General features: G+C 40.7%; 1 protein-coding gene across 3 annotated transcripts in view; it reads right to left on the minus strand.

Annotated features, from left to right (window-relative positions):
- The window catches only part of LHFPL3 (LHFPL tetraspan subfamily member 3), a 258,434-nt gene that overhangs the window by 81,024 nt on the left and 152,036 nt on the right, over positions 1 to 25,374 (minus strand). For all 3 annotated transcript variants that reach the window (XM_053977414.1, XM_053977412.1, XM_053977413.1), the window contains exon 2: positions 22,652 to 22,888. In XM_053977414.1, coding sequence (XP_053833389.1) covers positions 22,652 to 22,888 — 237 coding nt within the window. The remainder of the gene's footprint in view (positions 1 to 22,651; positions 22,889 to 25,374) is intronic.

The raw sequence follows: 25,374 nt of genomic DNA on the forward strand, positions 1-25,374 counted from the left end.
TTTCTGTTCCATCCGGTGCAAAGCATTTGCACTTCATTAAGTACTTCTTCCTTTAAATGATGCCTCATTATGACTTTTTTTTTGGGTTAGGAATTTCTTTAATTTCTAATCATACTAATTGTGTTTTTCTTATGGAGGGAAGATGGGCATGCCCTGAAGCTCAGGAATGCTCATTTTAGACCTATGTGGAAGCAGCCTTTGAGGGAAGGCTGCAAGTGTCCATCAATCCCCACAACCCTAACACTGCGTGTTTACTGCTGTGGATTGGGATCTACCCAATTTGACCTTGATGAGCCAACTGTTTTTCTGGCTTTTTTTAGAGTTTCAGGCTGGAGAAAGTACAAAGTGGGTTTTTTCTTTTTCCTGGAATACAAAGTGCTGTATCAGGCTGGTGAACACTTGGGGCTACTTCTGCTTCAATTCAGTCTGAGGAATGACAGGGGATCGAAATAAGCACTGGCTCTTTGGTTATTAAAAATTTATTTTGAGATGTTTTCTCCATCCCAAATTCACAACAAGAAAATCTTGTTTGTTTCTTGCAAATTGTGGAGAATTTTTATATTCCAGTGCATTTTCTCCTGAATGCTAACATATGAGAATAGAATCAAAATTATTATGTACATTAAGAATAGAATACACACATAAAGATAACCTTGAGGTGTCTAAACTTTCTGCATATTCTTCGAGATTGCTGATAGCTTTTGTATGTGAATGTATTAAAAACAAGGAAAAAAAGAACAAAATTGAAATGTAAATATTTTTGTCTGGAAAAGAAAAATTAATTGTATCAATAAATCAGTCATGATTTTCAAACACTCTTTGTTTGCCACCATCAAGAATAATCTATCTGCAAGGAATGAATTGCTGACGTTAAGTAGCTAACTTGCTGTCCAACCTTACCGTAGCTGACACTATTCAAATAAGTTAGAGCTTAGCAGAGCTTTTTCTTCCTCAAGTTATAAATTTTTCCTCTAATAGAAAGCAAAGTCTGATTTTATTTTACTGTGCTCAGACAGCATCATGCCCTTGATATTATGTTTATTTAGCAGGAGAAATGAAAGTTTTAATTTTCTTTCTTCTGAAAAAAATGTATTTGCAGACAAGAGAAAATCAAAAATGTTTATAACATGGTTGGCAGGAACCAATGATGTGAAAAAAAAGTTTCCGCTTACTATTTTTTTTATTTCTTTTGCCTTTTTGGCCATGTTTAGAAGCCACGCTGTCTATGATCCGTGTGTGTGACACACTCATGGAACCCTGAAAACCCATGAAAAGCAGAAGGTCAGCAGCAGGCTGTCTCCTCTGTCAGGCAGCCTTGACAGTGTGAGCTGTTTGATGTCATGATTTCTTGCTCAAGTACCCAATTTCTGCGGGAGAATTCACCACCTGTGTCCTGTGACAAGAGCCACATACTGAGAAAACACATCACATGCAGTGCAATGCCTGGGAACCTTGCCTGAGGTAACCTGCAGAAACCAGACCAAGGGCCAGACATTCAGTTAAGGAACTTATCTTCCAAATTTAGTTATGCAATCAAGGTGCACAAAATTAATCTGCAAGTTACTCAGATACCAGAAATTTTGAGATTATTTGTGCCCTGACACAAGTTAAATCAACTACAGCTGTATTGAACTGCTTTCATTAGTAGGTCAAATAGATAATGGGGGCATTTTCTATGGAATTCAATTGATGTGATGCCAAGGAGGAAGTTTGCCTGGCAAAGTTACAGGAGGCTTTACCATTTAGACTTCTCTCTGGTCTAGTTATGGAATGTTTAGTAAATGATACGATCTAACTATTGAAGAAATTTTATTGGGGTTCTCAGGAACTAAAAAGGGCAATAATTTGGTTTTAATGCAATCAGTGCAATCCCACAGATGGAACTGGTCTGGTTGCAGCCTGGTGTAATCACTGCCACCTATGTAGTGTGAAGGACTACAGTAGGCCAGTGGAGAAAGAAGTTCTTCAGACATTTTCTTTGCAGCAATGAAATTTCTTTGCACTGTATGAAAATAGTTTGAACTATCTATCCCAGAATGACAGATTAATCTAATTTTGGGGGAAAAGCAGAACTGACACTGATGAATGAATGGCGGCAGGAGGGGCTGAGAGCAGCCATGGAGCAGGTGTTAATCCTAGTGCTGCATCCAAGAAAGGACCTCATCCTCCAGCTCTGATGACTCAGCAGAGGTCAGATATTTAAGGAAAGAGCCAACTCTGTTTACTTAAAAAATTGCCTGTGGGAACTTATTCTGTATGAGGGATGCAGGACAGAGCCCTTGGTTATGGCTGCAAGGTGTTACAGCTCCCATGCTGTAACTCTCCTGCCCCTGGAAAACCTCACAGCAAACAGGAATCCCCAGACAAAGTGCTACATTTCTCATTTGAAGACCTGCCAGTTGAAACTTCTTCTTTCAATTTTCTTTGGAGCGATATATTATCAGAGGTATTTGATGCCTAGTTTAACTTGGTTTCCACATATCATTATGTTTATGAAATGTCTTTCTTTCAATGAGGCAGATCTTGCTCTTTGGCTTCATTTCCAATTAATTGTCACATTTGTTTTTCCAAATCCAGGCCAGCCTGCTAAACATACTTAATAATTTACAGTTTTCAAAGCCTATTGGCCTTGCCTGAAAGGTAAACTTTTTTTCTTCAGCTCATTGTGAGCCCTGTAGGGGAAAAGACTGAAAACTCCAAAGGTCAAGAGGAGTTTCAGATTAAGGTTGATGTTGTGCTGTTATTTGAGTAAACAAAGGTAAATTCCAGGAGGAGGGATGAATTTACATCACATACAGTATGTATTGACTGTGGTGAGGTAGAGTTGGAATGGAAATCTTTTCCCATTTTGAGGCGGGCTGAGCAGGAGTGATGTGAGAGAATGTGGAGGAAGATTCACTAGAGGGTGCTGGGATGGGTAATGAACAGCAGAGACAGGAACAGCAGGAAAACACCCATTAGCAGAGATTACTGCAGCACACAGAGTCTTTGCATACTCTGCCAGAGCAGGTTTTCATGCTGGCATGAAAACCAGGGCTACATCTATAGTAGTCTATATACATATATATAGTCTATATAGTCTATATATGTCAGTCTATATATGAAAACAGATCATGTTCTCCTCTCTAGTCCTGAGGGCAAGAGGCACAGCATGGCAGCACCTATCCTTGCCTCCCCAGCCTTGCCTTAATTGTGGGCACCGCATGCGCATCTGATGAAGGACAGGTTGACTCCACACTCTGCTCTGCCCTGAGAGGTGCTGACTGCATCTTCCTCGTTACGAGAGCTTGGGTATCTCACCTGTGTCAGCACCTATGCACAGGTGTCTTCAGGGTGTCAGTCCCACCTGAACTGTGCTAGTGGCTGTGATGTCATTGGCCACACTGTTGCAGAAGAGGCAGCCTGGGGATGAAAGGCAAAGCCAAATAAAGTGATGTCTATGTCACAGCTACCTGATAAAGTGACTGCAGCTTGTAATCAAGGATATATGAGGATAGCTGTGGCCTATTTGCTACTTAGTGAGGCTTGCAGCAGTAGTAGGTGCAATGATGTAGGCATCATTCATCTGTAGTTTCCACCCTCCAAATGCATTTATTTATGGATACATTTAGCCTTTAGCATTTATTTACATTTAGTGCTACCCCTTCTCTATTGCCATGCCTTTACAAGCTAGCCTGAAGCTAACTCTGGACCTTCTGCATGGAGTTTGCTTGCATCTCTGCTTAGATCAAACAGGGAGAGAAGGAGAGCTGACCCTGCTGAATGTGTGAAGTGTTGGCCAAGAGGGATAGAGCTGTGATGAGTCTGATGGTGTGATGTGCCTGAAACCACTGTATGGGCTCCATGTCTATACCATGTCAGATACTGCTGTCTCAGCCTTGCCTGAACTCGCGGGGGATGTACCTTAGTCACTCCGAGAAAAATTCAGAGTAACTTCTGAAGCTTATTAAGATGTAATTGAACGGTGAGAAATGAGGAGGAAAAAGGAGCAGTTTTTTGAACAGAGCAGTCCTGCTGTTCAGGAAAGCAAAAAGTAAGGCCCAGAATGGAGTGGGACATGCATACAGGGAAACACTGACACAGATATTTTAAAATAACCATATGGAAGGAATGGAGAATGAAACTACAACATGAACCACAAACAGAACAAATTTACATGAAGCTGAACAAAACCATGGAAGTTAACTCACTATCTTTATCTTGTGTGAAGGTTTTATTGTGCCTTTAGGATAAAAAGGAGCTTGAAAGGATTATATATCTCATGAAACACATCTGCTGAGCTTCTAATGGTTATGCTGCGGGTAGAAGACATAGCTTATCAAAGCCTAAATAATGTTCTCATTTTCACGTATAAACAGGAGCCATAAAGTCTGGGAGTGGGATTTCCCAAAGCAGACTCATGCCAGAAAAATACCTACTTATTTACTCCTGACAGGACTGGGAACTTATGACTAATTCTACATCAGTTATGCTGCTGATCTGCCGTTAATCTATACACAAATGCTGTCTGTGCATTAAAACCCCTTACTGCATAGACAGAAAGAAAGCAAGATACAGACAAACCAAATAATTTATTATTTTCTATGCCTTGTGATCATAATGAGACTGTTCCTTAGCAAGGTTTGGCATAAATGAGCTGGTCACAACCCCTTTCATTCTGGAAGTGTCTCAGGGCTTCCCAGGTGAGTTTAGTGCTTACAGAAAATATTACATTGACAGTTTTGAAAAATTAAGTCTTTGTTTCCAAAGAGCAGAAGCACATCCAGTAGAAACAGATTTCTCTACAATTTCCCACCAATAGGCTGCCTGATGTCCTCTGGAAAATGGGATTTTCCATAGGAGATGCAGCTCTGCCTATTGTTACCAGAAGAATGTCCTTGTGTCTTCCTAAGGCCCTCCACAATTGAGCAAGGTGTCAGCCGTGGTCCTGTTGGGCACCCAGACTCAGGAGGACAGAGAGGATGCACGTGCACACCTGTGCTCCTGCTCTGCTGTGTCTGACAGCTCCAGCATCCTGCTCTGGTCAGCCTGACTGGACCCCAGCCCAGCCTCTCTCTCCCCCACTGTCCCTGGTGGCACCAAAGCTCACAGGCTGGCTGTTCTCTGCCCAGGTCTCTTAGCATAGCCCTGCTCTGTACCTCCCCTGCCCCCTGTACATGTTCACAACATTCCTACTTGGTTCCAGCCAATGACAGACAGGGCTGGATTCCATCCAGTGAATCAGCAGCCTGACTCACCATGAACAACCATCTTTCCCAGGTCCTCAAAGCACCAGCACCAGATCTTGGCCATAAATCTTTATCTGTAGAGCAACCATAGTAGAATGTGTTATGAAATTCTGCTCCAGGTACATGGAGCACAAAATGGTTATTTTTAACATTTACCTGTGATGTTCCACATTCCCATTCATCTGAGAGTGAAAGAGCACCAAGGTGTTTCTCACAAGACCCAGTAGGGTGTCTTCCCTGCTGGATCTTACTTGGGTCTTACTCTTACTTGGCTTTGCTTGCTACCCCTTGATGGTTTTTTTGTTAGTCAGTTGCCTCGGTGGGTTTAAAAATAATTTAATTATCCAAATCCATTCACAACATTTCTGTAATGGTTTTTAATTGTGTAATTAGTGTAAAGACATATAATCATGTAATTAGGCTGTGTAATTACAACATGTAATAATATTGTAGTGCAGTTATGCACCTTTTTTAAACACAGGGGAAGAAAACCCAACATGCATATAACTCCAAAATCATACTGTGAGTCCCAGAGTGTCTGTAAATATTTTCTTACATATATTCTTGTGCAATCATTGAAGTTTAAATACAGGGATATATGCTGTTATAAGACTGCCAGGGAGACACCAATTATTTTTGGAAATCAATAAATTGTGTGATGTCAACATGAAATAGTGGTGCACAGGTGGACATGTCTAAAGGCAGGTGTTAAGGAAAGACAAGGGAATTTATCTGAAGATGTGGTTATAAAACACACTTAATTCCTTCATGGATGCCCTTATTGCAAAGAATAATGGTGCTTTCATCATGTAGCCTGAGTCCCCTTTTCTCATGGTGGAATTGGGTGCAGGACTGATCCTGCTCTCTCTTCAGACCAGTGAAAAAGCTCCCAGTGGTTTGGCACAGTAGATTCACCCCACAGCGTGAAAGGCTCTAGGAATTCATGTACCTATGGAAAATTGGTGCCTTATTCTGTTCCCCCCTGCCCCTGCTCTGGCAAAATCAGCCTTTGTAATGCTCTTGGATTCAAGCACTTTTCTACAACAGAGCAATGTATCTCAAAAAGAAAGAGTTTGTTGGTGTTAAGTTTCATCAGCTCCGAAGTGGACTAGACAATCTGTTCCATCATGCTGGGAAGTGTTTTATAATTCACAGATTTAAAGTACAATGGGATTAATTGTTAGTAATTACTGACTTGCTTGGAGGAGTTCAGGTGAATGTCTCCAACGTTCATCTACATTTTGCTCATTTTAAGAAAAGGATGGTAAATCCCCAAACGAGGCAGATGTTGCAGGTTCCAGTACACGACATCCTTCACCCCCAGCTGCGAAAACAATGCTGTACCTGTCACTGGTTTTGTACAGAATTAATGAACAGTTTGAAAAACATATCACATCCGCAGTAGTTGATGGACATGTTAATAATGTCTTATTTAGTTTTTGCAGAAGCATGACCCAGTTTCATTCACACATTGGCATCACAGTTAACTACAGCGAATGTAACATTTAATGCAAACAGGAGCCAATGCTGGAAGGTTTCTGTGCACTTATCTGAATGGAAAAGCCCTTCTAATGTCAGATGAAATAGCACAGCTGGCTAATACTTGCTTTACAATATGTACTGATCACGTCAGGATGCACCAGGATGCACCATTTCTTTCCAAGTGGTCTGAGAAACTTTTCAGGTCAGAAAGCAGCCACGTCAATGTTATTGCCACCACCAAGATGGTTGTGTGACTCTCCCTGCTCCCACTCCCTCCCAAACATGCCATGTGTCGTGCAGTAACAGCCTGGGTGTCCCTGGAGCTGCGGGACACTTCTGTGATCTGATGACTACCACTACAGGAATATATTCTTTTTTTTTTTTTTTTGTTCTATGAGCTCCAACATGCAGCTCAGCAGCCATGAAGAGGAGGATGGAGTCTGCAGCCAGGAGCAGAGGCTTGAGGAGAGGAAGGCATCTGGACCTCCTTCATTCGGTGGTGATGAGCTTTTGGATCAGCTGCTATACAACACATATCATTAGCAGAGTACCCAAAGCACCCTATTGTGCCACAACACAGTAATTGCTAATGGAGACTATATATTCCAATGGAGACTAAAAGTGTATATAAAAGATAAATAGACTTACAATAAATCCTTATTCTGTTCAGTTACTACAATGAAAATCTAATTTTGTCTCTCTCCTTTTAAAAAAAGCTGCTTCCTCTCTCTTCAAAATGAAAATAATAGTGGTTCAGACCAAAAGCCATGCTGCAATGTATCAAAAATAGTAAGTTTCTAAGAATTTAATATTTTTTGTAACTTCATGTGATGTGTTTTTCTTCTTCCTGATCAAATATCTGAAACTTTTGGCAAAAGGAGAAAAATAAAAATTAAAGATTTCTTACTAACATGATGAACAGAAAAAGTCTGCATTATGTGCAACTATTTTGGTTGGTCTTTCTCTTTCCTGGAATTTGCTGTATGTTAAATGATCAATGATATGAATGTTTGCAGCAAACAAAAGGCAGCGATATCAAAGCAATGACATGAGTTTTATTTATGTGTATCTTGGTGAGTACTTACTGCTGATCTCCAGCAGCTCAGCCAGAACAGTTGCTACAGCAGCTGAAGTTTCTCATGGCAATCACTCAACATGCACAGTCCTGCTCAGCCTGCTGATGGATGAGACACATTTTCCCTGTGCTGTACAGATTCAGGGGTTGCTGCTTGCATAAGTGAAAAAGCAAAAGCCCTGAGCTGTCCAGAGTGCAGACATAAATGAGAACATGGCAGTAATGAGCTCCAGCCATCAGCCCTGGCTGGATCCTGCCTGGCAGACAGACGTATGGCAGCCTCCTGCTGAGCCACTCAGCACCACGAGGGACAGGTGCCACCTTGTCCCCACCAGCACCACCATCACACCCTGACCTGCTTGCTGTATATAGACACACTTCACCCCTGTGTTTGCCAGAGGAACACCGGGTAATTTGGGATTTATAGCCATGCTCTGCAGACATGACAGCTACAATTCTTGGTCTTGTCCTTCCAAGCAAGACAAGATTTGTGCTGTTCCCTCTTTGGCTGTCTCTTAGGTTGTTTGAACAAAACTGGACCTCCTTTCAACTTCCTCAGTTTGATCAGAGTTATTTCTAACTTTTTTTTTTTTTTACAGTAATATACACTTTTATTGTATCTACTTCAAGAGCAGTTCCAACCATTTCAGAAGTGTTAGCTGAGAAATCCTTACAGAAGATGCTGGAGGCAAGCAAATAGTGCTGGTTCCTCTGCAGAGCAAGCAGGAAACTGTGGCATGGAGCAGTGAAGTGCTTTGTAAGTCACACAGAACTGGAAATAGCCTTTTGACTGCCCACTCCTCCTCCTCTAGCCTCAAGGCAAGGACTGGTTCCAGCCTTCTCCTGTTCTGCTTTTTGGGTGCTTTTGAGCAAATACAGTGCTCATTTTGAATCCAGCCAAGTGTAGTTATTTCAGCAGTGAATTCCTTTTCCTTTCCTGACCCTAGCTGTATTTCTTTTGATTGCAGAGAGCTAGACAAGCTCTCCACAAGGCAGACTGGGCAGTGATGCTGGGGGACACTTGGTGTTTGTTCATCACAAAGTACCACAACTCTGAGGTCCCTGTGCAGCTGCCTGTGTCTGAAGGGGGGGATGCAGCTGTGACAGGGGGTTAATTCTCCATTCAAGCCCATAAATCATGCATGTCAACAGGGTTTCTTAGCTCAACCAATGCTGCAATAATGTAGCTACAAGACTGTGAAGATCTGAGCCAGGCTCTACCCTGCGTGGGCTACTTTGAGCTTTGGGATCTGTGCACTGTGCTACACTAAGTGATACACACATGGCCAAAGATAAAAATATTCAAAATGCTCCTTTCCAGATGGAAATAGGGAGTTATTAAAAGAATAAAGAAAATGTCTATGCAGGTGAGAGACTGTATGGGAAAGGATGGATGTTCAATGGAAGATGCATTCTGAACCAGCTTCTCCTGTGAGTTTGGCCCATTGGTTGCCCTGTTGTCCTTTCAGTTGCACCAGGACAGGTTTGTATTGGATATTAGGAAATATTTCTTCATGGAAAAGGTTGTCAAACACTGGAACAGTCTGCTCAGGGAAGTGGTTGAATCACCATCCCTGAAGGTATTTAAAAAATGTTTAGATGTGACACTTGGAAACAAGGTTTAATGGTGGATTTGGTAGTGCTGTGTTAACAGTTGGACTTGGTTCTAGAAGTCTCTTCCAACCTAAAGAATTCTGCTGTTCTGTGCTCCTATGTAACAGCATTTCAGAAATATCTGGAGGAAACAACACACAGGAATTGGAATGCAGAGACCAAACCAGCAGCTCAAAGCACTTTCACTTGGCACAAGGTGCTGTGCAGATGAAGCTGAGTCCTAAACCCAGGATGGCTGTGTCAGCTCCAAGCTGCGCTGGCGCACAAGGCATCTGGAGCTGTGCTGGTACGGAGCCACGCTGCTGCAGCTGCCTCCAGGCCTGAAACAGGCCATGCTCCTCACGGCCAGCAACTCCCAACCCCACCATGGTGCCACAGTGCTGCTGCTCCTCCTTCCTTCCCAAACCCGGGGAGTCATGTGCCTGGAAGAATACGCTGCTGCAGGCCAAGTTTAGATGTACCGACGCTCTTCTAAAGCTGCCTCAGCATGTACAGCAATTGAATTAAGAGACTTTTCCCTTGGGTACCAATAACTTTGCATTCTGCCCTTTTGTTTTTTCAAATGCTTTGAACCAGGAATTATAACCTGATTCCAGGTTGATCTCTAGGTTTACTCAGCTGGACAGAGCACAGTGAAGTTTTTATTTCAGGAGAAAAAACTTGGCTTAATAGTTTTGTTGTAACAAAGATTACAGACTTGGTTCAAATCTTGCTCACACCTCACCTCTGCAAGGGCTGAAGTTTATTGCAGCCGCAGCAGGAATCAGGTGATGTTGCTTTATCCTGGATGCCTACTCCAGACTAAAAGGTAACTGAGGCCTGGACCAGAGGCAGCACACTGCAGAGCAGTGCTGACGAGGCAGCACAGCAACAGCACATACTTTTATCCCACATTTTCCTTAACCATAACTACTGAAATGCCACTTCTTCAAAATGCTGCATTTCCTAGACTAGCTCTTCTTTATCTATAACCCTTCAAAAGAAATTGCTGCAAAGGATTGATTGACAGGATTTGTGAATATAGCTTTTTGCTTATCTACAAACCACTTACACTGTGGGCACTGCTAGCCTATTGCTCATTAGAAACAGATAATACATATTTTCTGGAAGCTAGAGGTTCCCCAGACATGGTCCACGGTCCATTCAGTTTGTCAGATGCAGCAAACATCCCATCTTTAATCAGTATTGTAGACTGCATCTCTTGAACCTGGTAGCATAAGCCCTGGTAGCACTTGGCAGATTTGAACCATAACCTGTAGATGAAAATTGATTATTTTGTATGCACCAGCCTTTAGGAAAGTTTCTTACAGCGGCTGCTGAAATGATAGTATCTCCTAGAAGATTATCATTGGCAGAGGCAGGTTTGTTGGTTCTACTTTCTTTATCTTTGTCTGAATAAGGGAACAAATTCTCTGAAGCACAGGCTGAGATCTTATCAGCCAGAATGCAATAGGCAGTGCCAGTTCCCTGGCACATTTTTTGAGCTGCCCCCACACCAAAGCTCTGAGAGAAAGGTACCGGCCATGCCTGTGTTGCAAATATTTTAAAGCATAACTGTTAGGTAAATAGCCAATTTTTCAGTTCAATGGCTGAAGCAAGCGGTGGAAAAAATAGTTTGTGGATGAACTGAAACAGAGTTTTTACAGTTTCTATTGAAAAATGGAGTTCACATGACTTCACATTGTACTGCTCTCTTTAAAGTTAAATTGATTTTTTTTCACTAAATACTTTTTAGTTTACTTAGATACTAGAATAACTTTTTAATTGGTCAACTTTAAACAGCCTAATGTAGCATGGGTGGTACAAGAAATCAGTGCCTGACTTTCAGTGAACAGCATGCGTGCTCCCTCTCCCACATGGCCAGAATATAATGGGGCTCCTTTGTCACAGCCCCATGACACCTTCACAGCAACACCCTGTTTCCTCTTAGACTCCTGCACCTTCTATCAATGATTCTTGTCTTTCTCATGTCCTCAGATCTTTCTCCAGTACTTCCAACTGCCTTCCTGCCCTAGACATTTCCAAACTCTCATGTTTCCCACATGCCCCAAATGCCTCTTAGAGACTCTTTGCTACAGGACTTGTCTTCACTTTCCTTACACTTTTATGTATAGATATATATTTATATACAGGCACATAGACACATGTGCAATGTGTTCCATGTACCCTACCTACTTTATTTAGTATGACAGAAGATCCAGAAAAGGCAGGAAGGGTGGCATATCTGACATGAAATTTATGCTGACTTGGTTAACCAAGTACTATTAAGGGCTGAATTTCTTTACTGGTTTTCCTTTAGTGTAATCACATGTTAATTTTTTAAATTCATGCATTAATCTTCAAAACACTTCTGGGAGTTTCAAATTCTTATGATGTTAGCATTTGTTAAATTTCGTTGAAATTGGACAATGGGTTTAAAGGTTATTAGAGAAGGGGATTGATAAACAAGTGGGCCATAAGCAATGTAATTACATAAGGAAATGATTCTGATAGGGAAATTAGGAATTTTTTCATTCATATATCAAAATGAAATGTACTAGCATAAAAAAAATCCAACTAAAGCAAAACTTAAATTCAAGAGCCATCCATTAAAAGGCTTTGCTTCCTGAAACACTACTGCTCATTGAAATTGCAGTTTGTTAAAAAAGGTCCATTCTAGGGTTTATATTGGTTTAAGATCTAGCTGTTGGTTTAAGATCTGTGCCACAAGGAATCACAGTGAAATTGCTGAAACTAAAGTCAAATTTTTGAATGTATTGACTGCTGTTGCAAAAGTCCTTCTGTCACTAAAAAATGTCAGACAAAGGAAAATCATAACCACTGGAGACTAAATTTCTTGGAAACTTGGAGAAAGAAATGTCATGTACTAGGTCAATTCACTTGACTAATTCAATAGAACTCACAATGGAGTGGGAATACCAAGAGTCTGCTGTACTTTTCAAGGCAGGCACATGCCCAGCAAAGCTGACCTTTGGCTCTCCCACAAAGCCCTGCCCAAAATGCAGCAACTCTCTCCTGACATATTTCCATGGCATCCATGTCCATCACTTGGCCAGTCTTCAAGGACAGTCCTGTCAGGAGCATGCCATGAACATTGTTCAGAAGAGACCTCACTTTTTGAGTGCATCATATCCAATACTGACCACCCGGTGTTCAGAGACCTGAGAGGCATGTCCAGGTAAATTCCCTTTCTGGCAGTAGGTAGTAGCTAAAGGCAGCAGACCAAGGATGAAGGCATCCAAAGCTACACATATTCTGCATTTCTTAGTCTCCCCATTTGGAATGTTTGCTAGCACAGGGTTAAGATATGTGTATTTTTTTTTGTCATTGCATTAGTCCACTCTCAGCTGTGCAGAAAAAACCTTTTCTTACATACTTCAGCAATCAGTCATTCTCCAGATTCAGTTTTCAGTCAATTTTTTGTCAAATATCTGCTGTACTTGAGTCAATGATCCAGAAATGAAAAGTAACAAGTACCTCAAACTGTCAAAGCTATCCAGTTCACAAATTCCACTCCTATAAAAAGGCACAAAACGTTAACTGGACTGGACAAGTGATGAATTGCTGCATTTTTTTCCTGTTAAAAAAATGGAATTAGTCAATGCAGTGGGCTATAGCTAAAACAGCCCACATACACTTTTTATGTGGTAACATTCACCTCCTAAAGTAGGCTAACAACAGTATAATTTTTAACACTTTTACTGGTAATGCTTAGAAAGTAATATTAGATATACATTAAAAAATCCCTTTACCTTCTGGTTTTCATCTGCTTAAATGATGATACAATCTATTTTTTTTCTCCCCTTTAATTATGAAAACATAAATTGAGAAAATTCCTGGCCCTGGGATTATGAAAGTTGAAGATCTTAAATAAAATTGAAATGAAGGCATTTGCTAAGCAAATAGTATATAAAGACATGTTCTATGAAAAGAGAGGGGAGAAAGACAGCAAAAAACAAGAATAAAGGAGAACCAAGGTAGAACTGAGGCACAGCCCAGGAAATCTGACAGAAGAAAAATGAATGTTTAATATTATTTTTAAAATGTCTAGTTTGAAAGAAATTTACTTTCTCTCTCCAACTTTTTGGATGGAGACCTTAATTTACATCAGAAGGCGACCTAACTATAGGTCTAGACAAACAAAGGCTGATAACTGTGATTTCAATGCTATGCAGAGCTTTAGAGAGCATTCTGGAGAATAATGGGACAGAATGCAATGCAGCTGTAGCTGAACCAACCTGATGGGTTTTAGGTGTAGCTCCAGAATATTAAAAACTAATCTAAATAGCACACAGTGTGCCATGGTGGGACCGGTGTCACCTACCACCAGGATCCCTCGCAGAGCTCACCCATTTCCCTGCCTGTGCTGCGCGTGCTCCGAGGGGCCCTGCCCATTCCAGTGCCCCTGGAGCCCCTGTGTTCAAGGCTGCTGGGAGCACTCCAGAGAGGGCACTCTGGGAAGTGATAAGCACAGAAGCTGAGAAGATGGTGCAACTCAAAGCATGTGTGCTCATAGCCATAGGCATAAAGTAAGGGTTTGGGTGGAAAGGGAAATAATATGAAGATGCCACTAACCCTTTCAGGCAAACCAACTGGACCCAGACTCAGACTGCTGGTTGCTGTTTTCCTACTGGACTTCACAGCACCATAAACTTCCCTTCCTAAACTTCTCTTCATATTTCTTCATTAAGTTAGATCTAGTCTTTGCCTAAAAATGGGCTCCCTTCCAAAGTGGACACCCTGTGAGAGCCAGAGAACCAAGAAGTGGCCTTTGCACTTCCTCTTTGCATGCAGCTCCAGCTCCCCCAGAGGTTCCCAGGCTGTTCTTTCAAAAACAGTTTCTATAGTACAGAGAACAAAGGTCAGTGTTAGTCTGTCTACAGAGGTTTTTGAGACTATGTTGGATGAGCACATACTCTGTATATATCTGCAAGCACTAAAAGAAAGGCAGTAGATGAGCTCCAGTTGGACTTAGGGAAGAAGGTTGGCAAATTATCTGAGACTGGGATCTTATATAGGAATTACTCTGAAGTTTGAAATCCTATCAATTCTTGCAGTAATCCTCCATACTTAGCATTTTTATAACATTTTTATACCTGTATTTGTGTCTGAGTACAACTGTAGTGCCTCTAACCTTTATGAGAGCTACTTGATAGATGAGCAGACACAGGCTTGAATGTCAGCTGCTCACTAGTGTATAAATGATTGATTAGTGTATAAACCTGCTCATCTTCTGGCATCATTGTAAACATACAAATTCTAATAATTTCACAGAGCCTTTTTAGGGATTTATTTAAGGTAAACTTGTCAATCCTCTTCAGGAAAAAAATAGGGCTGATGGTTATAGGGGAAGATTTATTTTACTTAATAACATGTCATCTTTGTCCATATGGGCTAAAGATTAACATCAACAGAGCAGCAGGGAGCTTATATACAAAACTGAGGCACACAAAGCAGGGCAGTCTTGCTCTTCAGACAGCTACTGCCTCTGCTTGGAAGAGCTGAGGCTACACAGCACTGAATAATCAGAGATTTTCAACCATCTTTTTAAATTCAACAATAGGATTCTGCAGGCTATTTCTGAAAGGACATAGAAATACCCCCTTAACACTGATACAAATTTTTATTCTCCCAAGCAAACTCCTTAACCATTTGGAATTACTTCTTTCCATGTTGCTAAATCCAGAATTTCTATTAAGGATGCAAACAATGTTTTTGTGGCTGTTCCTATAAGTACAGCACTTTTATACTTTGCCAGCATGGCTTCTGTACTGAATTTCCAATCAACCCTTTGACAATTTTTTCTTCTCCTTAACATTTGAAACACGTTGAATGATTCTAGCACACTTCCACTTTCTCTAGTAGACCAATATTTGTCTCTGCAGGATATATGATGCCTGATATTTATTGCTTTATCAGTTTTACTTGCAAGGGGTCAGCCAGATGTTGTTGTCAGCTATGACAGTTCTTGAAATGTGGATGCATTTGATACACATCAAACAATAAGACACCTGAAAAATGTTTTGAATTTCTGTGGTCAAGAATTAGTATAAGTAAGATTCATGATAATTTTAAAATTGTATTAATTGCTCTAATGGCTAAAATTTACTCCCACCCTCTACCATTTTTACTGGTTTCACAGGATGAAGCCTGCCCCTCTCTTCTGCAAAATCAGGTCCAAAATGCTCAGTGGAAAAAAATGAGGATTTTGGTTCAATAATCTATTTAAGAATAAAAAGAGTAGTAGTAAACATTTTGCATAAAATGAGTCCATTTTAGTTATGCCAGTAGAATTTGGTTTCAGAATGTGCTCTTTCTGAAGTAATCACTAAATAACAGAATTACTGTACTCTGCAGAGATTCCAGATGCATCCATTTTAGCAGGCATTTACATAATACTGCTATTTTTCTCAACTCTTATCTGGTGTACTCTCATCTTTCACGTATATTGTTATAGTAGAAATGTAAAAGTGCAACTAAACTGTTGCCTCTCTCCTCAGGAAGCAAGAATATTTCTCCCTTTATGTGTCATTAGCAATGCTGGTGGATTTCCTCAGTATTTTAAGGTGGTTGTCCACCTGTTAGACTCTACAGTGGGCACTCAGGTTCCCCAGCTGTACCAGACAGAGGGGAGCATCTACACTGCAAAGATCTTTCTTTATTGACTGGATTCTCCAAAGGCAGTGAGAAGTTACAAAACCCTTGGAAGAGTAGGAGAACAAAGCAAAATTATAGGAGGCACAGTGTCCTGACCCTGTTAGTTCTGAGAACTGGGGGTTTGTGTCTGAATTCAGCACAGATGCAGAAAAGAGAGAAGGTGGCTGCTGGTCTCCTGTGCATCTTTGCATGTCCTAGTGAGGAATGAGGAGATAGATATACAACGTCCAGATTTTCTCCACATTGCTGGGTGCCACTGGCAGTGTCCTTTGTCTCTCAGCCGCCGCAGTGAACAGGCCCAAGGAACTCTTTGTGTGTGTTGCCAAATGGCTCATTCTATAAGCATGATCTGACGCCAAAATACTGATGGTATTACAATGCATATTTCTACTGCAGTTCTCACACAGTGTTCATATAAACAGAGATTGTTTTGCATTCTTCTTTGTGGGTGGAGAGAATTGATGGACTGTTAGTTTGACCAGTGTAGTTGGAGAGGTGGCAGTTTCACCCTCCAATCCACTGTCACTTTTCCTATTGTATATATTACAAAGCCAGAAAATAAAATCTCTCTTTAAGTTCTTTCCTTTCCCCCTTTGCATCTAGCGTCTGTGTGAGAGTTATTTTGTGTCATAGTGTAACAACAGTGCAATGAGATATTGAAACTAATGACTTTTTAAATAATGATAAAGATTTCCAAGAAAACCACTGGAACTTGCTGCAAGAAGGAACAATTATAACTCAGTGCTACAGGCTTCCTCTGTGTATGATGGTATGTTTCTTCCTCTGGTAGAAACATAAGGACAATCCAGACAACTCTTGGAAGTGGTAGGTTGGACTAGACAGCAGAAACGTCCTCTCAGTAACTGTTTCTAGTCATAGTCCAGATTCTTGGCACAAACTTTCATTATTTCATCTACATGAACACTTTATTGAAAAACATTCATGCAAGGGCAGCTGAGTCATGAGCATTCTCTGATGTTCCTCCTACAAATATGGTTCCTGTCAGTAAGGAAGAGGGACAGTGGAGTATCATAACTTTTGTGTGTCACTAATCCTACCTAGCATGAAATACGTGCCAGCTACTTCCCTTTTATATTTCTATATTGTGAAATATCTCTGATTTTTTTGTCCAGACTTCAAAACACCATTTCTAATGCAGCTGCTAGTGATGGCACAGTCAGACTTGTTGCCTTCTAGCTCAGTAAACATGGTCTCACTTGCAATAGGCATAGGCTTCCTTTTAAGTTAGCAGCACAGATCTGTCCAGGCTCACTATAGACTTGTCTTGACCAGGCTGGAGATTTTTTTGTAGCTTGTAGCAGCACTGTCTAATGTCTTTATCCCCCATTCCCATGCGTCCTGCCCCTCTGCTGCACTACAGAACTTTTCAGAGACTGTTCAATGCATTAAGTTACCTATACCATTTAAGAAGCATTTTTGAGGCTGCATAATTTTTTTTTGGTGCAAGCTTTCCTATAAGACCCCATCCTTTAAGTCCATCATATCATGAGTTCATCGAATGGAATGAGAATTACTTTAACTGGGCTATTGTATGAGAGTCCTTACAGAGGGTAACAGCAAGTGGGATACATCTTCCTATGAGACAGAGAACAATTCACTATGTTCTTCATTAATCAATGGGGAACTAGGATTCTCTATTCATGGTCTCCAACTTCTGTAGTTAAGTAATTAATGCATGTGTTTAGGACTAATTTTATTTTCTCATTATAGAAAGTAGAGCTGGAAAGGAACTCTTGGATCAGCTGATGTATCAATCAGTACTATTGCAAGATTGACCTTTATTTAATGAGGTATTTTAATCAGCTTTTGACTTTTAGTCTTGATGTCTCATTTGCCTCCCCTTAAGAGTATCATCATTTAGCATATTGGCAAAGTAATTCCTCGACAAAATACTTTTATCAGACCTTAATCTTGGAAAACATATCTTAATAATAATTTCACCATCATTTACTTTTTCCTAATTCATCTTTCATTGCTGAACCACAACATATCAACAAAGTCAGTCTCATTCATTCCCATTTAAAAGACAGAGAAATGTAAAAATCATATGATAGATCCAGTATGAGAAACAGGAATCAAACTCCACTTTCTGAATATCAGTCCAAAACTTTTGTCTTAGTTCCATTCAACACCAGGAGAAAAATCTAAATAGTTTATTTCATACATATGCATGTGCTTCCTACATGCACATAAAACCAAAAATAGACGTTTACAAAAGGAAGACATTAAAGTGTTTTCTAAGATTGTGTCAAAACCCCTTGACTCCTGATCTCACTCTCCCATTTCTTGCCCTCAGTTTCTATTAAAACCTCCAAAATACTTTGCCATTAGAAACCAGAGCTGGAATCTGAAAACCTTCTACCTAAGGAGTGAACACCCTCAAACCAAAGGGAGCAGAAGTCCTACAGTGTCCTACACAACATTCCGTAGGCTGCTGTGGAGGGGGGAACCAAAAATCCTCGGGCAGGTGCTGTTCTAATTTGTGTGCTAGAATTCCATGCACACTGGGCAATAGAGTGCATGACACTGAGGCACTGCACAAGAAGGCTCTGGATGTGGTCCAATGACTGCTCATATATTCCTTGGATGAAACTTCATACTGTGGGCTGTGTCCTACAGCAGTGCTATGAATACCTTCATTCTGGAGAGATTATATTCTGTCTGATGCCAAACACAATAAAATCTCCACGTTTATCTTTATATTTTCTCTTTTACAATATTATTTATATAGTAGAAATCACAGGAAAATTGTTGCTATTATCAAAAGAAGAAAATTTTGGGGGGAAAGTATAAAAAAATCTGTTAGTTTGGCTTCTAGTTGCAGGTTTTTAGATGAAATATGTCTGATGCCACTTGTCTACTGTTCTTTTACTCAGGATTGCTTGGAGGTCATTGTGGAGGTGATAACTGAAGGAAAATAGGTTGCAATTGAACAAGGAAGTTAACAAGTGGATCTAATGGTAGTGGTGCTATGCTAGATGAGCCACTTACCAGTTGAAGCTCAAAGAGGGCATGTGAGCTCTTCACAGCTATGGCAAAACTTTGTTCTTGGCTGACATGGCAGGGAAACATGTTTTGAAGCTAGAAATGAGGGCCAGGAGTTCCCAGCCTGGAACCTATGACTGTAGGCTTCAAAGAAAAGTCTGATTTTGCCTTTGCAAATGAGGGTACCTTAATGCTTCTTATTTTGAGGCAAGATGATAAACCTTTTAACATAGTCCCAGGTTCCTCTGTCTATAGCAATCTATCACAGATCCCTCCCCAATGAGTTTCTCAGATATTTCCCTTCTCAAATGGGAATTCAAGTGGTTGAATTTGTTCTGAGTTCATAGTCTTCTTAAGTGCTTTGACCAAAAAGCCACACACCAAAGTAGCAGGAGTCTGAAGTGGGTGACTCTTGGATTGTTTAGAAAAGAAGAAAGGGAGGGGATGAGCAATAGGAAGAGAAGCACCAGTCTGAAAATGGGAAGAGACTAACAGAAATCTTGTCTTTCATTTTTGAATGTATTTTTATTATTGTACTGTACACCCTAACTGAAATGAAAATGAGCATACAGTGACTTTTTATGTATCAGGAGGAGTTGGAGGTACATAACTTTACCAAAAAGGGACTATAAAATTATATTGCATGGGTATACAGGAGTATATATGGTGTTCTGTCTGCATTTGTACTCTTTATTACTCTGAGGGCTGCTGGTAATTCTTTTATGTGTTGTAGCTATCTGGGAAAACTTAAATTGGGTCTCAATATTCATATTAATATACCTAATTTTGAACAAGTTGGCCTGAATATTTGTGAGTGCATGCCATGGAAACTACATGCTGACAAGCAGGACTCTGCAATTTTGCAGCAGTTTGCATGTTCACTGCATCCTGAGCTATTTTCCTTTTGAAGGATGACACCTGATGAGCATTAAGTCCTGTCATCCTTCCATGAGGCAGGCGAGCTCCAGTCACTCAGCTTCACATACAGATTTTGCAGATGGTTTCCTGTTGCAGCACTGATCCCATGGGTAGGCTTTTCCTGTTTGGAGAAGAGGATTCTCTAGCTAAAGGTATGCAAATCTCTGTGCAACACTATTTTTTTTTTTTTTTTTTTTACTGAATGCTGCTTTATCACCAAGAAACAATATATTCCCTTACTTTCTGCCTTTAAGCATGTTTATTTTGCAGTGACTGCAGCTCAGATGTATGGAGCTAGCCTTCAACAACTCGGAGAATAAGGAGGGTGTAAAATGTCAACCAGCTGGCAAGTTCTGGTTCATGGTTACGTGTTGTAAGGGCTCTGACTTCACATTGTAGGAGCAGCTTGGAAAGCTGAGGGTAGCATTGTCTATATCCATACTCTTATCTTTTTGTTTATATGGGAGATATGCTAGTGCTATTTGCATAGAGCATTATTTTCACATCGTGACCATTTCCAAGAGATGCATGGATACTCTGCGTGTGAACTAATGCTGATGAGTAGTTCTCCACTATCTCTTAATCTGAAAGGGGATAAGGGGATGTAGTTTACGGGGTAAATGTCAAAGCACTCATGCCTTTTCAGCGCACAGGGGTACAGACTGATGCCACTGCCGTGTTCTGCTGGGTCTCCTTGGGGCTGAGGCTGTGCCTGGTGGCAACACATGCAGGTGGGTAAATGCTGGGGGGCTCAGGGGAATTTAGATTTGCCCTGTTGTTGCTTAGCAGAATCTTTTTGTGACAAGGCAGGAGAAAATGTCCTTTTTAGAGGCCAAGTTGACTCTTTTTCACTTAATTTGAAAGACAGTTTAAAAGGTGGTGATCATTAGGCTTGATTGTGAAGGACAGAGTGGGGTAGGTCCCTTTTGTTGAGTTCTGGTTTGTTTTGAAGCCAATAGTGTGGTATGTTTCTGTGTTTAATCCAAGGAAATTGAGCTTCTGAATGATTTTTTTCTGACATGCTAAGGACCAAATGTTCTGGCAAGGGTTTGTGCCAGTGATGTGAGAGGTGATGAGACTCCAGAAGCTGTTTTTTGCTCACAAGGTGCCAAAACAGATGCGTTTCTTTGATACAAGTAGTGTTGGGTACATGAGATCTATATGGTATAGACAAATCAGACATAGTGGTGATGCCAAAAGCACTTGTGGCGTAGCTGTGAATGCCCTTCTGATAAGTATTTTGATTTTCAAATGCAGATTAATATTGTCCTTACAGGAAAGGGTCACAGGGACAGTCCTTGAAGCTGATGCCCTCAGTTTACCTGCAGGACAGATGCACTTGTGCAATTGCAAGTGAAATACACTTTCCTTAACTCACAACATTAGTAGGCTCCATCTAGGTCTGGAATCATATGTGATATTCAATCTTCAAGTCCATTTATCTTTGGGCTGAGTGTGCTGACTGCAATCCAGCAAGCAGGGGCCACTGTACTGGTGCTGTCAGGTATATAGATAATGGTTCTCTGGACCAGGACTGAGACCAGCTATTTTCACATAACACTCACTGCCAAACAGCAATCTAGTGGTGAAAAGCTCCTGATATCTTTGCTATTATTAGAAGGAGCCCACAAAATTACAGAGGTGGTAGATGAGCTGAATGCAGAATCCTGCTCTTGGGGACAGTCAGTGAAACTAGCAGGGAATCAATTTGAAACAGATAAAAGAAAGTACTTCTTTAGCAGTCAGTAGTGAGCTTCAGGAACTTGCTGCCATGCAGTGCTGGAGAAGCTGACAGTATCAGCGGGTTTAGAAGGGATTAGACAGTTTCAGGGACAACAGGCCCATTAAAAAGGTAAGGCAGGGACATGCCCTCTGTGGTATCTATCCCATCAGATACTCAGCTGGGATGCCAGGGGAGCACAAGGGGAAGGGGCTGCAGAAATAAGCCAGGCTTGTGCACACTTACTAAAAACATCTCTGTTCCCGCAAATGTGTCATAAATTACTGGTGCAAGCCATTTTCATGTACTTAATCTAGAAATGAGTTTTATCCCCAAAGCACTGCATGAGTAATCAGTTACTACAGCGTCCTAGATTCCCATGAGCCGACTCATGAGCTCAAAGCAACACACTCAAGCAAGAACTAGGATTCTTCTTCATTCCAGGCTCTGATCCTTGGCCCACCAGTTCAATGCTGTATGGGCAGTCCCATTACACAGCTCATTGCCACCCCCCAGCACTGCCCCCTTACTGGGTACTGTGCTAACACATATGCCATATTACAGACATTCATATTACATTGCAAAATCCTAAAGGAACCAAGTAAACAAATCTTGCATGGAGTACAGAAAAAGATGGAGACAGTGAAAATTAAATGCTAATGAAATACTGTACAAGTGAGTAACACAATAACATCCCATCTACAGCTCTAAAAGCTAAGGATAACTCATGCATAGGGCAGAAATTACATCAAATTTGAGCTTTCTCAGATTTTTGGAGGCTGAAATGCAAAACTTCCTCTGCCCCTTGCATTTATTCTTTCCCAGCAGTGTAGGAAGTAAGCCAACATGCCAACTTTTAAGCACAACATAAAATGAAATTGAAACTGATCATTGTTTTTAAGCAATTGCCCTTGAGGCCACCCAACAATAGTGTTTCTAAAGCAGTCCTACCTTTGTTTTCCAACTTGAGCTCCTCTGCTAGCAAGCTGTCTTGTCTGTTTCCAAGCACAAATGCCAGAAATGAGAGGATCAGGGCATCCAAGATTCCAATAATTGCCAGGATATATGCCCAGCGGACTGAACAAGCCCCCAGCGTGTACTTGTCTGTCTTTTCACCACACATCCGTTTTACCTCATCTGAATCCCAGCCATCAGGAAAAATCATACAACCCAGGACGAGACAGGCAGCTTGGAGAAAAGAGAAAAGGAGAACAATGGGATAATGAGACCAAGCTTTCATTTTGATGAGAACCTACAAAGTTATCATTAAAGCATTAGACTTTTTCATCCTGAACGCCAAAGCTAGGCTACCAAAAAAAAAAAAAAAAAAACCAAGTCACAGAATTAAATGCTGTGATTAAGTATTTAATATAAAACCTTAAGATGCAACATCAATTGCACACCTTGCTTAAAAAGCTGTTACATCCTGAATCCCTTTTGCATCAGTACAATCACATTTTCCTTGCGGGACCAATTTCTTCAATGCAATATGAAAGGACCACTCAAAACCAAAAGGGAAAATGGTTAATAACCTGGATATTCAAAGGTAACACTGGATTACTGTCAAGTCGTCAGGCAAACAACCAGTTTAAAAGAGAGGAAAAAAACTACTTATCATTTATGGCAATCTGCGCTTTTATCCTTACCATAAATACTGGACTTTCTCACTATCCACCCAAAGACAGAGCTGGATACATTCCAAGTGCTGCCTCACAGAGGGCAGCTCCACCCCAGCGCCTGCCTGGTCTGTCCTGAGCACTGTGTAGCCCCTCATGATGGCATTCATGATGACATTCCAGTCCTGGGAGCTATCCCACCACATCTGTAACTGCAATGAGATCAAAGCCCTGTGACTGCACACAGATCTCTAGTTCCTTCTGTTTGTCCTCCATACTGTAAGCATTGATGTACAGGCACTTTATGGAAATATTTGATTGTGTCAGCCTCCCAGCAGGGGTGGAAAGGGATTCCCCACAGTCCTGTGTGTGGTTAAGTCTTTGGCTTCTTGTGATTTGAGATGCTCTCTCTTAAACCTTCTTTTGTTGCTGGGGTGGTTTCCATAGTTCTCTCCTTCCTATATCTTATGTCTGTCAAGCCTGACTATGTCCCCATTCCCCTTCAAATCCACTTTAAAGATCTCTCAATGAGCTCTGCTAACTCCTGACATAAAATTCTTTGGGACAGGTGGACCTTATTTGCTGCCAGCAGGCTTGGTGTTGTATAAACTGACCTCTGCCCAAAAATCTCCAAATTTTTCTGGTAATGCCTGTCTTGAAGTCAGGTAGAGTCACCTTCAGCAGGAGAGGACAGCATACAAAAATAAAGTAGCATAAGAAAATTCTAAAAATAATGATTATGGTGAATGGGTTCATTCTTCAGTTATTGCATTTAAGAGAATCAGAAAATCCATATGCTTTTAGTTACCTCATCAATTACCTTTAGTGACTTGGAAATACCTTTCAATTACCTGTAGTGACTTGGAAACAGGCACATTTCCATTGTTAGCCCTTCTATCTTAGTATGGCTGATGAGATTCAGTGGATCCTAAACCTTCTTTTATAAATCTTAATATTATATTGATGAAATATGCTCCAAATTGCAGGTAAATGTGCTAATTAAAAATAATGCATTGTGTGGCTTTCAGCCTTTTAAGTTTTTGTTGAGTCAGACCTCTGTTTGGAAATGACAGTTCATACACCAAGTAGCTTGTGCAACCAACAGCTGCTGTCACTGTGGGATTGGTTGTTGTGACAGCCTTTTTGTCTTTCCTGGACAAGCATAGGCACTATCATTTTACATACCTCCAATGACCACAAAGTAAAAACAGACTTACACTGGATCAGTATGATGAAATACTGGAAGAGGGATGTGTAAAGAGAGTTCAGGAATGGTAGTTTCCTTTTGACAGCTACAAAATTGCAGTAGACAATGTCTTGAAAACATGTCTGCAGACAACATCTGACATGGGGTAAAAGGTGCACCCAAGGCATTTGACATGTTCCTCCTGAACAGCTAATGTGTGTGAAAATAAAACAGCTTATAATACTTTCAAGGACAGTTAGGCTTAGAAACGTGGGAGATTAGATAATAACCAATCTACTCTGCATGTTTGTCCAACATGCAGGTTGGACAAATTGTAAATTACATATTGCCTGCCTTAACTCATTTACACAATTATATAACATCTTTCAAAGGCCTTAGAGACAAACAGTACAATAATTTACTTTTTTGAGCTGGTTACACACACTTCCAGAAAGTGGAGTTGCTCTCAAACTTAAGAGTTTCCCTCACACTTGCAAGGAACTCCATTCAAACGATGCAGCAAATCTGCAGACTTCTTGTGTTCATGAAAATGTCCCTATTTACACATCTAACTGTTGACAAAGTTTCATTTACTATATAACAGCAAATACCAAAGCCAGTTTACTTTTATTAATCATCCCCAACATGTGAGAAAGCTTAATGCTCAGATAATGATCAATAGATGTGGAATTTTTCTGCTAATTGCGCATGAATAATTAGCAAATACCAACATTTCTGTTGTTTTTTTTTATTACACAGCACATCAGACACATTCTTAGTACTTATTAAAAGTAATTTAACTTTGTTCTTTTGCACATAGGTAATTAAAACTGGACCCTTATCTCAGGAATTCAGTGTACAACTTCCCAGCT

Source organism: Vidua macroura, chromosome 5 (genome assembly GCF_024509145.1).
Source record: "Vidua macroura isolate BioBank_ID:100142 chromosome 5, ASM2450914v1, whole genome shotgun sequence".
Taxonomy (NCBI): Eukaryota; Metazoa; Chordata; class Aves; order Passeriformes; family Viduidae; genus Vidua; species Vidua macroura.